General features: G+C 49.8%; 1 protein-coding gene across 4 annotated transcripts in view; it reads left to right on the top strand.

Moving 5' to 3' along the window:
- Window positions 1-13,705, top strand: part of ephb3b (eph receptor B3b) — an 81,359-nt gene that overhangs the window by 30,984 nt on the left and 36,670 nt on the right. For all 4 annotated transcript variants that reach the window (XM_078410922.1, XM_078410921.1, XM_078410920.1 and 1 more), the window contains exon 3: window positions 3,515-3,670. In XM_078410922.1, the coding sequence (XP_078267048.1) occupies window positions 3,515-3,670 (156 nt within the window). The remainder of the gene's footprint in view (window positions 1-3,514; window positions 3,671-13,705) is intronic.

The raw sequence follows: 13,705 nt of genomic DNA, 5'->3' as shown, positions 1-13,705 counted from the left end.
CCGCGCCGGGCGATGTTAGGTTCCGCGGCCGAGCCGCGCCGGGCGATGGAAGGCCCCGCGGCCGAACCACACCAGTGATGTAAAGTCCTGCGGCCGAGCCACGCCGGGCGATGTTAGGTCCCGCGGCCGAGCCGCACCAGCGATGTAAAGTCCCGCGACCGAGCCGCTCCGGGCGATGGAAGGCCCCGCGGCCGAGCCGCACCAGCGATGTAAAGTCCCGCGGCCGAGCCGCTCCGGGCGATGGAAGGCCCCGCGGCCGAGCCGCACCTGGCGCTGAACCGTCCCGCGGCCGTACCGGGCGATGGAAGGACCCGCGGCCGAGCCGCACCGGGCACTGTTAAGCCCAGCGGCCGAGCCGCACCGGGCGATGGAAGGACCCGCGGCCGAGCCGCACCGGGCACTGTTAAGTCCAGCGGCCGAGCCGCACCGGGCGATGGAACGCCCCGCGGGCGATGGAAGGCCCCGCGTTTTTTAAATTTTTTAGCGCAAACGGAGATACGACTCGGAAAGGGTCGCATCTCCGTTGAGGAAGAGATTTTTTGAAAGGTTTCCCCAACCCCCCACCACCCCCCACATGTACACAGCTAAAGATAGGCTATTTCATACATCTAACACTAACAAATAGACAAAGAAAGAAGAAAGACAAACAGACTGCCGGCGAGCGAGCCGCAGCTCCAGGGCAGCGCCGCCACTTCCACCTTCTGAGGCAGAGAATTCCACAGATTCACAACTGTCTGACTGAAAAAGTTTTCCCTCATCTCGGTTCTAAATGGCCTACCCCTTATTCTTAAACTGTGGCCCCTGGTTCTGGACTCCCCCAACATTGGGAACATGTTTCCTGCCTCTAACGTGTCCAACCCCTTAATAATCTTATACGTTTCGATAAGATCTTATACGTTTCGATATAGAAGTAGTGTTTGAGCAGGGGATCGCCGGTCGGCGCGGACTCGATGGGCCGAAGGGCCTGTTTCCTTGCTGTATCTCTACACTGATTGATTCAGCCTGTGCCTTAAGACTAACCTCTGTGGAATTTCAAACACATTAATTCTCTGGAAACCCTGGCAAGGGGGAAGTGGCTGGCATGTGTTGCCAGAAAGCATTGAGGGATTGTAATGGCTTCACTGTGATTTACCGGTCGGTTGTGCCAACGACCGGTGAAGTGCTTTGTCACCAGTCCATGGCCAGAGAATTTGTCCAAATTGGCAGCCAGGGCGTTGCATGCAGGGGAACTTTGACAGAACAAGGCTTTCCCTTCCTTGTATCAGTACATGCTCTTACTGGCTCTTGCAGAGTTGTTGTTTTAGAGATACCACAGGTTCGCCACCCTCTGACGAAAGAGAATGGGGATAGGAGTTAGTTTAGTTTAGAGATACAGCGCGGAAACAGGCCCTTCGGCCCACCCGGTCCGTGCCGACCAGCGATCCCCGCGCACTAACACTATCCTACACCCACTATGGACAATTTTACATTTATAGCAAGCCAATTAACCTACAAATCTGCCCGTCTTTGGAGTGTGGGAGGAAACCGAAGATCTCAGAGAAAACCCACGCAGGTCACGGGGAGAACGTACAGACAGCACCCGTAGTCGGGATGGAACCCGGGTCTCCGGCGCTGCAAGCGCGTAAGGCAGCAACTCTACCGCTGCGCCACCGTGCCGAACAGTTGTAGAGCCTGTCCGTAACACAACAGCCGATGTGCCTCCGACACTTCTAGTTCTTTGTCAGAACTGACGATACAGAATAGTGAGCGGCCTGGATAGCGTGGATGTGGAGAGTGTGTTTCCACCAGTGGGAGAGTCTAGGACCAGAGGTCACAGCCTCAGAATTAAAGGACGTTCTTTTAGGAAGGAGATGAGGAGGAATTCTTTAGTCAGAGGGTAGTGAATCTGTGGAATTCTTTGCCACAGAAGGCTGTGGAGGTCAGGTCAGTGGATATTTTTACGTCAGAGATAGATTCTTGATTAGTGCGGGTGTCAGCGTTATGGGGAGAAGGCAGGAGAATGGGGTTAGGGGGGAGAGATAGATCAGCCATGATTGAATGGCGGAGTAGACATGATGGGCCGAATGGCCTAATTTTGCTCCTATCCCTATGACAGCTGAGGAACTTGCAATAAACTCAAAGTCGGTGCATGTACTGAAAGTCACAACGATCAAAATGCAAAAGATAGACATGAAAAGCTGGAGTAACTCAGCGGGACAGGCAGCATCTCTGGAGAGAAGGAATGGGTGATGATTTGGGTCGAGACCCTTCTTCAGACTGAGAGTCTCCGGGTGGAGGGAAACGAGAGATATGGGAAGTTACAGCGTACACATTAATGAAAGGTATGCAAAGCAGTCTCTAACAAAGCACCTGAGGAAGCCGGAGCCACTAGTGAGTCTGAAGAACAGCCTCGACCCGAAACAATAGACAATAGACAATAGGTGCAGGAGGAGGCCATTCGGTCCTTCGAGCCAGCACCGCCATTCAATGTGATCATGGCTGATCATTCTCAATCAGTACCCCGTTCCTGCCTTCTCCCCATACCCCCTGACTCCGCTATCCTTAAGAGCTCTATCTAGCTCTCTCTTGAATGCATTCAGAGAATCGCCCTCCACTGCCTTCTGAGGCAGAGAATTCCACAGATTCACAACTCTCTGACTGAAAACGTTTTTCCTCATCTCAGCTCTAATGAAACGTCGTCTGTCTATTCCCTTCACAGCCGCCTCCTGACCTGCTGAGTTCCTCCAGCACTTTGTGTTTTACTCAGGATTCCAGCAACTGCAGTTCATTGTGTCTCCAACAGTTACTGTCTGAGTGGCCCTGATGGGAATTATGAGTTTGATTTCTCTAATTTGTTCTGATCAATTTGCTTGTCGTATTTTAATAAGTATTACGCTCCTGATCACTGTTTAATGTGGCATCCATAATGGCGCCCAACCCAGGCGACTAGTTACGTGCCAGCCACTGAAGCGGATCTACAGTTACACATTACAATCGCTCCACACTCCACAATCTCTACTCCTACAGCAACGTTTCTTACTTTAACCTCGACCCTCGGACTGTCCATGATTGGACTTTACTGGCTTTACCTCGCACTAAACGTTATTCCCTTATTCTGTATCTGTACGCTGTGGACGGCTCGATTGTAATCACGTATTGTCTTTCCGCTGACTGGTTAGCACGCAACAAAAGCTTTTCTCTGTACCTCGGTACACGTGACAATAAACTGAACTGTACAACTGATGACAGGCACAAAAAGCTGGAGTAACTCTGCGGGACAGGCAGCATCCATCTCTGGAGAGAAGGAATGGGTGATGTTTCGGGTCTCGACCTGAAACGTCACCCATTCCTTCTCTCCAGAGATGGAGCCGCTGAGTTAGTCCAGCATTTATGTTGTCTATCTTCCATTGTAATCATGTATGGTCTTCCTGCTGACTGAACAGCACGCAACAAAAGCTTTTCACTGTACCTCAGCACACGTGACAGTAAGCTAAGCAATACGACTGTATAATGGTTGTTGTTGTTTTTCTTACAGCGTGCCACGGGGGAACCTTCAAGTCGCGGCAGGGCGAGGACCCTTGCTCGCTGTGCCCGTCCAACAGCCGCATCAGTTCTGAGGGAGCGACCTTCTGTCCTTGCAAGACGGGCTTCTACCGGGCAGACAGTGACCAGCCGGAGATGGGCTGCACAGGTAGGGAAGCCACCTGAACCACATTAGCTGGGACATCCCCTACTCTGGGCTAAATTAGATTTGTTTCGTACGGGACCGCCCTTGTCCCGTTTTAGAAGGGTCGCCGACTTCCTCACTGCCAAATACGGGACAAAGGTTGACGTCACCGCCCCGCGCCCCACGTGGCCTCGCCCAGCCAGCGGCCACGTGCTCCCGCTCCTCCAATGGCGGCCGCACGGGCTAGGAGGCGGGTTGCCACGCAAACTCCGTTGGGCGGCACCCGGACCGACACCGCCCGGCCCGGGCAGCCGCCATTGGTGGAGCGGGAGCACGTGGCCGCTGAATGGGTGAGGTCACGTGGGGCGCGGGGCGGTGACGTCACCGTGTCCCGTATTTGGGAGTGGGGAAGTTGGCAACCACTATGTACAGGTGAGTCACAGACTCGCTCCAACTACAAGGGGAACGAGTGGGGTGACGTGTGATGAGCGTTTGTCAGCACTGGGCCTGTACTCGCTGGAGTTTAGAAGGATGAGGGGGGACCTCATTGAAACGTACAGAATAGTGAAAGGCCTGGATAGAGTGGATGTGGAGAGGATGTTTCCACTAGTGGGAGAGTCTAGGACCAGAGGGCACAGCCTCAGAATTAAAGGACCTTCTCTTGCAAACACACAAAAATTAACTTTGTTCGCCAAAGTTGTTCCAAATACTGGTCTTGACAATATTGAAAAGCTGCCTTTCACTGTCTGTGCACTAAGGAACCGCAGATGCTGGTTTAGACTAAAGATTGACACAGAGTGCTGGAGTAACTCAGCGGGTCAGGCAGCATCTGTGGAGAACATGGATAGGTGACGTTTCACAGAGTGCTGGAGTAACTCAGCGGGTTAGGCAGCATCTGTGGAGAACACGGATAGGTGACGTTTCACAGAGTGCTGGAGTAACTCAGTGGGTCAGGCAGCATCTGTGGAGAAAAAGGATTTGTTATTCATTCCTTTTGTGAATTGAAAGATCTTCAACAACAGATTTTCACTTTATTAACAATAACCTTCAAGCCAGAAACCCAACCAATTGGGCAGGACTGCTAACTTCAGATTCCTGATTAAAATCTTGTCGCCTTTAACCAAGGTCCAAGCAAGGCGGCAGCAGAAAAACTACGTGCCAGAGAAGGTGCTGTCTGTACGGAGTTTGTACGTTCTCCCCGTGACCTGTGTGGGTTTTCTCCGGGTGCTCCGGTTTCCTCCCACACTCCGTGCAGATGTGTAGTTTTATAGGTTATTTGGCTTGGTATAAATGTAAAAAATTGTCCCGAGTGTGTGTCGGGTAGTGTTAGTGTGCGGGGATCGCTGGTCGGCGCGGACCCGGTGGGCCGAAGGGCCTGTTTCCGCGCTGTCTCTCTAAGCTGAACTAAACATTCCATTGAGCACTGTTCTAGTCCAGTTTTGTTTGCATTAGAGCAGTAATTGTGGAAGGTTAGCTGCCTAAACACGGTATAAAATCTCTTACTTTGAACAGTTTGTAGTCCTAAGTAACAGCTTGTCTTGAGAAGGGCATTAAGGCAGACAATGACTTAGAGAACAAAGACCGACGTTTGAAAATCACTTCCAAGGCTTTTATAATCTTCTTTCTGTTTTCTCTGTGATCCCAAACCCATTAGTTGCTGAGTTTTTATGGCAGCAAAGGGGATATGTCAGGGCCAGATATTTTTATAGTGCCATTGGGATGTTTGCCGTTTAATTATGTGGAATAGTAAAAGCACCTCCAGTACATTAATGGCCGATGTGCCAGTCTGTAAATCTTCAGCAAGCACGTCTGTGTCTGTGCGCAGTTACTCAACTGTAATTGTAAAGCTGTGCACCTTTCAAACTGGATGTTTACTCTGGCCATGGTAGAGGCTTCGTGCAAGAGTCCAGCCTGACAGCTGAAAAACGAGGATCCTTTTTAACACGCGATTTCCGAATGGGCTTTTAATCACCTTTGCTGAAGTGCGTCTTTCTGCAAACTATTCTTTTTCTTGTTCTTTGTTTAGTTCAGTTTAGAGACACAGCGCGGAAACAGGCCCTTTGGCCCACCGGGTCCGCGCCGACCAGCGATCCCCGCACACTAACACTACCTAATTTCAAGAAGGACATCCTTGTAATTGAGGCAGTGCGGCTTAGGTTCACGAGATTGATCCCTGGGATGGCGGGACTATCATATGAGGAAAGATTGGAAAGACTAGGCTTGTATTCAGTGGAGTTTAGAAGGATGAGAGGGGATATAGAGACGTATAAAATTATAAAAGGACTGGACAAGCTAGATGCAGGAAAAATGTTCCCAATGTTGGGGGAGTCCAGAACCAGGGGCCACACAGTCTAAGAATAAAGGGGAGGCCATTTAAAACTGTGAGAATGAACTTTTTTACCCAGTGAGTTGTGAATTTGTGGAATTCTCTGCCACAGAGGGCAATGGAGGCCAAATCACTGGATGAATTTAAGAGAGAGTTAGATAGAGCTCTGGGGACTAGTGGAATCAATGGATATGGGGAGAAGTTGGGCACAGGTTACTGATTGTGGATGATCAGCCATGATCACAATGAATGGCGGTGCTGGCTCGAAGGGCCAGATGGCCTCCTCCTGCACCTATTTTCCATGTTTCTATGTTCCATGTTACCCTACACACACTTGGGATGTTTTTTTACATATATACCAAGCCAATTAGCCCTACAAGTCTGTACGTCTTTGGAGTGTGGGAGGAAACTGAAGATCTCGGAGAAAAGTCACAGGGAGAACGTGCAAACTCCATACAGATAAGCACCTGTAGTCAGGATCGAACCCGGGTCTCTGGCGATGTGAGGCAGCAACTCTACCACTATATAGACGCAAAAAAAGCTGGAGTAACTCAGCGGGACAGGCAGCATCTCTGAAGAGAAGGAATGGGTGATGTTCTGAGAGTCAGGGGAAAGAGAAACAAGAGATATAGATGATAATGTAGAGAGATAAATAACAATGAATGGAAGATATGCACGCCACCGTGGAGTAACTCAGCGGGTCAGGCAGCATCTGTGGAGAACATGGATAGGTGACGTTTCACAGAGTGCTAGAGTAACTCAGCGGGTCAGGCAGCATCTGTGGAGAACATGGATAGGTGACGTTTCACAGAGTGCTGGAGTAACTCAGCGGGTCAGGCAGCATCTGTGGAGAACATGGATAGGTGACGTTTCACAGAGTGCTGGAGTAACTCAGCGGGTCAGGCAGCATCTGTGGAGAACATGGATAGGTGACGTTACACAGAGTGCTGGAGTAACTCAGCGGGTCAGCCAGCATCTATGGAGAATATGGATAGGTGGCGTTTCACAGAGTGCTGGAGTAACTCAGCGGGTCAGGCAGCATCTGTGGAGAACATGGATAGGTGACGTTTCACAGAGTGCTGGAGTAACTCAGCGGGTCAGACAGCATCTGTGGAGAACATGGCTTTATTTGGCCATGTACCTTTCGGAAGGAGACGAGGAGGAATGTCTTTACTCAGAGAGTGGTGAATCTGTTGAATTCATCTCCACAGACGGCTGTGGAAGTCGACACATTGGTATTTTTAAGGTGGAGATGAACAGATTCTTGATCGGTACGGGTGTCAGGGGTTATGGGGAGAAGGCAGGAGAATGGGGTTAGGAGGGAGAGATAGATCAGCCACGATTGAATGGCGGAGAAGACTCGATGGGCCGAATGGCCTAATTCTGCTCCTGTCACTTATGACCTTATGAACCAGTGTTATGAATGGGTGATTGATTGTTGGCGTGGACTCGGTGGGCCAAGGCACCTGTTTCCATGCCGTGTCTCCAATCTCTAAACTGGAAATTCTGGTTTTTCGTCTGGCGTTGTACACACAGATAGCACTGCAGTGCAGAGTGTCTCGTATCTAAGTATGTAGGAAGAAAAACTGCAGATGCTAGTTTAAATCGAAGGTCGACACAAAATGCTGGATTAACTCAGCGGGTCAGGCAGCATCTCGGGGGAGACGGAACGTCAGTCTGAAGAAGGGTCTCGACCCGAAACGTCACCCGTTCCTTCTCTCCCGAGATGCTGCCTGACCCGCTGAGTTTCTCCAGCATTTTGTGTCTGCCTGCCTCATATCTTAAGGGGGTGCTTCTGTTGAGTTCAGAGCCGATGCTGTGCAGTGAGCTGAATATCAGTGGCTTGAAGAGAGAAATCTCAACCCCAGCATTACCCACGACAACAATGGGCGCAGCCAGTAATTCAGAAGGCAGACAATGCCTGGGCCCTTTATTACAAGTGGATTTGATTACAGAAGTCTTACTGAAATTCTGTTGAGCTCCACTGTGGCAACAAAGGCAGTGTTACGTAGGTGCGTTGGTTCCCTACCTGGAGGATGCCTATAAGGAGGGCAATGAAAGTTCACTCGTCTGATCCATGGGAGGGGTTTTGGCCGTGAAGGAGAAATTAAACACACTGATGAAAACATTAAACACACTGATGAAAACATAAAAACGGTTACACTGCTTGGCAGAGGCATGGTACTGCACAGCATGGAAACAGGCCCTTCAGCCCTCCTGCTCCATACCCCCCAAGTTGGTATACTGGGCTAGTCGGAAGGTCATATGGAATAGGAGTAGAATTTGGCCATTCGGCCCATCAAGTCTACTCCACCACTCAATCACGGCTGATCTACCTCTCCTAGGGTTGCCCTTATTAGCCGGGACATCCCGTATTTGGGCTAAATTAGTTTGTCCTTGGACCGCCCATGTCCCGTATTAGGCCCGGGGGGCGCTGTAGGCCCGGACGCTGTAGGCCCGGGGGGGGTTAGGGGGCGCAGTAGGCCCGGACGCTCTAGGCCACGACACTGTAGGCCCCGACAGTTTAGGTCCCGACACTCTAGGTTTGCGACATTTTAGCTCCGGACAGTCTAGGCCCGGAGGCCCGGGCGCCGCCTAACGGAGGTTGCCTAGCAACCCACCTCCCGGCCTGGATGGCCGCCATTGGCGGAGTGGGAACACGTGGCCGCTGGCTGGGTGAGGTCACGTGGGGCGCGGGGCGGTGACGTCACCTTGTCCCGTATTTGGGAGTGAGATAGTTGGCAACCCCTAATCACTCCCTCCTAACCCCATTCTCCTGCCTTCTCCCCATAACCCCTGACACCCGTACTGATCAAGAATCTATCTCTGCCTTAAAAATATCCACTGACTTGGCCTCCACAGCCTTCTGTGGCAATGAGTTCCACAGATTCACCACCCTCTGAGTAAAGAAATTCTTCCCCATTTCCTTCCTAAAGGAACATCCTTTAATTCTGAGGCTGTGCCCTCTGGTCCTAGACTCTCCCACTAGTGGAAACATCCTCTCCACATCCACTCTATCCAGGCCTTTCACTATTCTGTGTGTTTCAATGAGGTCCCCCCTCTCATTCTTCTAAACTTCTAGTCCCATTTGCCTGCAGTTGGCCCATTGCCTGCTAAACCCATCCTATCCGTACATCTGTCTAAATGTCTTAACACAGAAACATGGAAAATAGGTGCAGGAGGAGGCCATTCGGCCCTTCGAGCAAGCACCGCCATTCATTGTGATCATGGCTGATCATCCACAATCAGTAACCCGTGCCTGCCTTCTCCCCATATCCCTTGATTCCGCTAGCCCCATGAGCTCTATCTAACTCTCTCTTAAATTCATCCAGTAAATCGGCCTCCACTGCCCTCGGTGGCAGAGAATCCCACAAATTCACAACTCTGGGTGGAAAAGTTCCTTCTCACCTCAGTTTTAAATGTTCTAAAAGTCGTAACTGGTCGTAAAAGTCTAGCAGCTCGCTCCAGATACGGGCTACCCTCTGAGTGAAAAGGTTGCCCCTCAGCTCCCTCTTAAATCTCTCCCTTCTGAACGTATGTACGTGCCCTCCAATTTTAGAATCCTCGCACCTAGGTAAAGGATGGTCACGGTGGCGCAGCGGGTAGAGCTGCTGCCTCACAGCGCCGGAGACCCGGGTTTGATCCCGACTACGGGTGCTGTCTGTACGGAGTTTGTACGTAAATTGTCCTTACTGTGTAGGACAGTGCTTGTGTACAGGGTGATCGCTGGTCGGCGCGGAATCTGAGCCCAAGGGCAGTGTTTCCGCGCAGTGTTTCTCTAAACTCTAAAGTCTAACACAAAGGATCACAAAAGGGATTGGGCATGAAAGACGTTCTCATGTATAATTTAGTGTAGTGTAGTTTAGTTTAGAGATACAGTGCGGAAACAGGCCCTTCGGCCCACCGTGTCCGCACCGACCAGCGATCCCCGCACGCTAACACTATCCCACACACGCTAGGGACAATTTACATTTACGCCAAGCCAATTAACCTACAAACCTGCACGTCTTTGGAGTGTGGGAGGAAACCGAAGATCTCGGAGAAAACCCACGCAGGTCACGGGGAGAACGTACAAACTCCGTACAGACGGCACCCGTGGTCGGGATCGAACCCGGGTCTCCGGCGCTGTGAGGCAGCAACTCTACCGCTGCGCCACCGTGACGCCCAAATATAGAGAATAATAATATAATATATAAATAGAGAATTGACGAGCCGTTGACGTGTACAGTTGTTAAATGGTATTGAGATAACTAAAGTTGAATCTGAAAGGTCCCTAACATCGACAATGTAAAATTTCTGGAAAGTAAAATCAAACTAACCTGTGCATTGTCCTTGTGTGTCATTGCTTAAATATTGCAGCCATTTCTGTCAACAAGTGAGGAAGGAAAAAGATTTGAACATGGTAATAGTGCAGATAATGGCCCTGAGATTGAGTGCTTACATCAATGCTTTTGCCTTCTGATGAAAGATTAGTGTTTGAAATGAAATGTTAACAAATGCCCAGCAATACAGATAAGCTTAGTTTAGTTTAGAGATACAGCGCAGAAACAGGCTCTTTGGTCCACTCAGTCCATGCTCATAAGGTCACAAGTGATAGGAGCAGAATTAGGCCATTCGGCCCATCAAGTCACCACTCCACCATTCAATCATGGCTGCTCTATCTCTCCCTCCTAACCCCGTATGCTAACCGGTGATCACCCCAACACTAGTTCTATCCCACGCACGAGGGATAATTTGCAGAAGCCAATTAACCCACAAACCTGCACGTCTTTGGAGCATGGGAGGACAATAGACAATAGACAATAGGTGCAGGAGGAGGCCATTCGGCCCTCCGAGCCTGTACGCACCGCCATTCAATGTGATCATGGTCAATCGGTACCCCGTTCCTGCCTTCTCCCCATACCCCCTTAAGAGCTCTATCTAGCTCTCTCTTGAATGCATTCAGAGAATTGGCCTCCACTGCCTTCTGAGGCAGAGAATTCCACAGATTCACAACTCTCTGGCTGAAAAGGTTTTTCCTCATCTCAGTTCTAAATGGCCTACCCCATATTCTTAAACTGTGGCCCCTTGTTCTGGACTCCCCCAACATTGGGAACATGTTTCCTGCCTCTAACGTGTCCAACCCCAGAATAATCTTATACGTTTTGATAAGATCTCCTCTCATCCTTCTAAATGGGATGAGTGTCGGATGGGTACAAATTGGTGGGTGATGGTCAGCCTGGCCTAGGTGGGCCGAAGGGCCTGCTTCCATGCTGTATCTCACCGCTGACTTGGATAGCACGCAACAAAAGCTTTTCACTTTACCTCCGTACAGAGTTAGATAGAGCTGTAGGGGCTAGCGGAATCGTGGGGTATGGGGAGAAGGCACGGGTTACTGATTGTGGACGATCCGTCACGATCACAATGAATGGCGGTGCTGGCTCGAAGGGCCAGACGGCCTCCTCCTGCACCTATTTTCTTTGTTTCTATGTTTCTCCGGTACAAGTGACACTAAACCAAACTCATCTCTATCATCATCAGTGTGAGACACCTTAGTTATTCTGCACGGCAGGGGGAAAAGATACAGCATTTATCATCTTCAACACAGTGCATGAAGGAAGGTCACTGGACAAGCAAATCACCATTTTGTTTTCAAAGGAAAAGTTATAAAATAAAATGAAAGTTAGTTTGTTGCCAGAGATGGCATCTGGGTCAGGTTCTGTTTTTTAGTGATAAATCCATTTGGAACTGAGATGAGGCCATTTAGAACTGAGATGAGGAAAAACTTTTTCAGTCAGAGAGTTGTGAATCTGTGGAACACTCTGCCTCAGAAGGCAGTGGAGGCCAATTCTCTGAATGCATTCAAGAGAGAGTTAGACAGAGCTCTAAAGGATAGCGGAGTCAGGGGGTATGGGGAGAAGGCAGGAACGGGGTACTGATTGAAAATGATCAGCCATGATCACATTAAATGGCGGTGCTGGCTCGAAGGGCCGAATGGCCTCCTCCTGCACCTATTGTCTATTGTCTATAAATCGCCCCAGAACATCTGAGACCGTGATTTTTTTTGTGTTTGGTAGAACGTAAAAACAACCTCAGACGTAGTTTTAACATCCCCACACTGGTGCCTGCCCCGCAGTGATAAAAGAATATATAGAAGGCAGTGGAGATAGTGACAATCTAGCCAAAGCCAGGAAGATGTTGTAAAGCCCCGGGTTTTTTTTCTTCTAATTGACGCATTGGTGGGAAATTTTGTAGAAAATCCTTTTTCAGGAAAAAGATAAGAGGCCGTCTGAAACTGAAGATTAATAAAACAAATTGTCCTTCCTTTTATGCAACTCTGAGGTCACTACGCGAGTGAGGTTTTTACAGACCAGAAACTGAAAATTTGTAATTCAAACGGTGGCGCGGCGGTAGAGTTGCTGCCTTACAGCGAATGCAGCGCCGGAGACTCGGGTTCGATCCCGACCACGGGCGCCGTCTGTACGGAGTTTGTACGTTCTCCCCGTGACCTGCGTGGGTTTTCTCCGAGATCTTCGGTTTCCTCCCACACTCCAAAGGCGTGCAGGTTTGTAGGTTAATTGACTGGGTAAATGTAAAAATTGTCCCTAGTGGGTGCAGGATCATGTTAGTCTGTGGGGATCGCTGGGCGGCGCGGACTCGGTGGGCTGAAGGGCCTGTTTCCGCGCTGTATATCTAAATCTAAAAAAAAAAACAGGATTTTTTTTCATTCCTATTTTGCTTTCCTCTCATCTTGGTCTATTCCTCCCTTCTTTGCTCTCAAGTATCTGCAATAATGAACATTTTAAGGGGCAACACATTGCAATGGTAGAGTACGCTTTGTACAATCCATCCATTTGTACACACAGAGATACAAGGAACTGCAGAGAACTGCAGAGGACACAAAGTGCTGGAGTAACTCTTTTACACAGGAGTACTGGTTCAAGCAGATAGTATCACAACGTTAAAGAAACATTTAGACAGCAGGTACATGGACAAGACAGGTTTAGAGGGATATGGGCCAAAAACAGGCAGGTGGGTCTAGTTTAGATGGGACATGTTGGCCGGCATGGACAAGTTGGGCCGAAGGGCCTGCTTCCACACAGTATGACTGTATGACTCTAACTCAGGGGGTCAGGCAACTTCTCTGGAGGACATGCCCCAATTTTCACCCATTCTAATCAATAACTTGTCTATATCCGCCTTAAAAATATCCACTGACTTGGCCTCGACAGCCTTCTGTGGCAATGAGTTCCACAGTTAGATAGAGCTCTAGGGGCTAGCGGAATCAAGGGGTATGGGGAGAAGGCAGGCACGGGTTACTGATTGTAGATGATCAGCCATGATCACAATGAATGGCGGTGCTGGCTCGAAGGGCCAAATGGCCTCCTCCTGCACCTGTTGTCTATGTTTCTATGTTCCAGAACCAGGGGTCACAGCTTAAGGATAAGGGGGAAGTCTTTTAGGACCGAGATGAGAAAACATTTCTTCACACAGAGAGTGGTGAGTCTGTGGAATTCTCTGCCACAGAAGGTAGTTGAGGCCAGTTCATTGGCTACATTTAAGAGGGAGTTAGATGTGGCCCTTGCGGCTAAAGGGATCAGGGGGTATGGAGAGAAGGCAGGTACAGGATACTGAGCTGGATGATCAGCCATGATCATATTGAAAGGCGGTGCGTACAGGCTCGAAGGGCCGAATGGCCTCCTCCTGCACCTGTTGTCTATGTTTCTATGTTTATTCACCATCCTCTGGGTACT

The sequence above is a fragment of the Rhinoraja longicauda genome, chromosome 13, assembly GCF_053455715.1.
Source record: "Rhinoraja longicauda isolate Sanriku21f chromosome 13, sRhiLon1.1, whole genome shotgun sequence".
In the NCBI taxonomy this organism is placed as follows: domain Eukaryota; kingdom Metazoa; phylum Chordata; class Chondrichthyes; order Rajiformes; family Arhynchobatidae; genus Rhinoraja; species Rhinoraja longicauda.
This window is presented reverse-complemented; position numbering and strand designations above follow the sequence as displayed.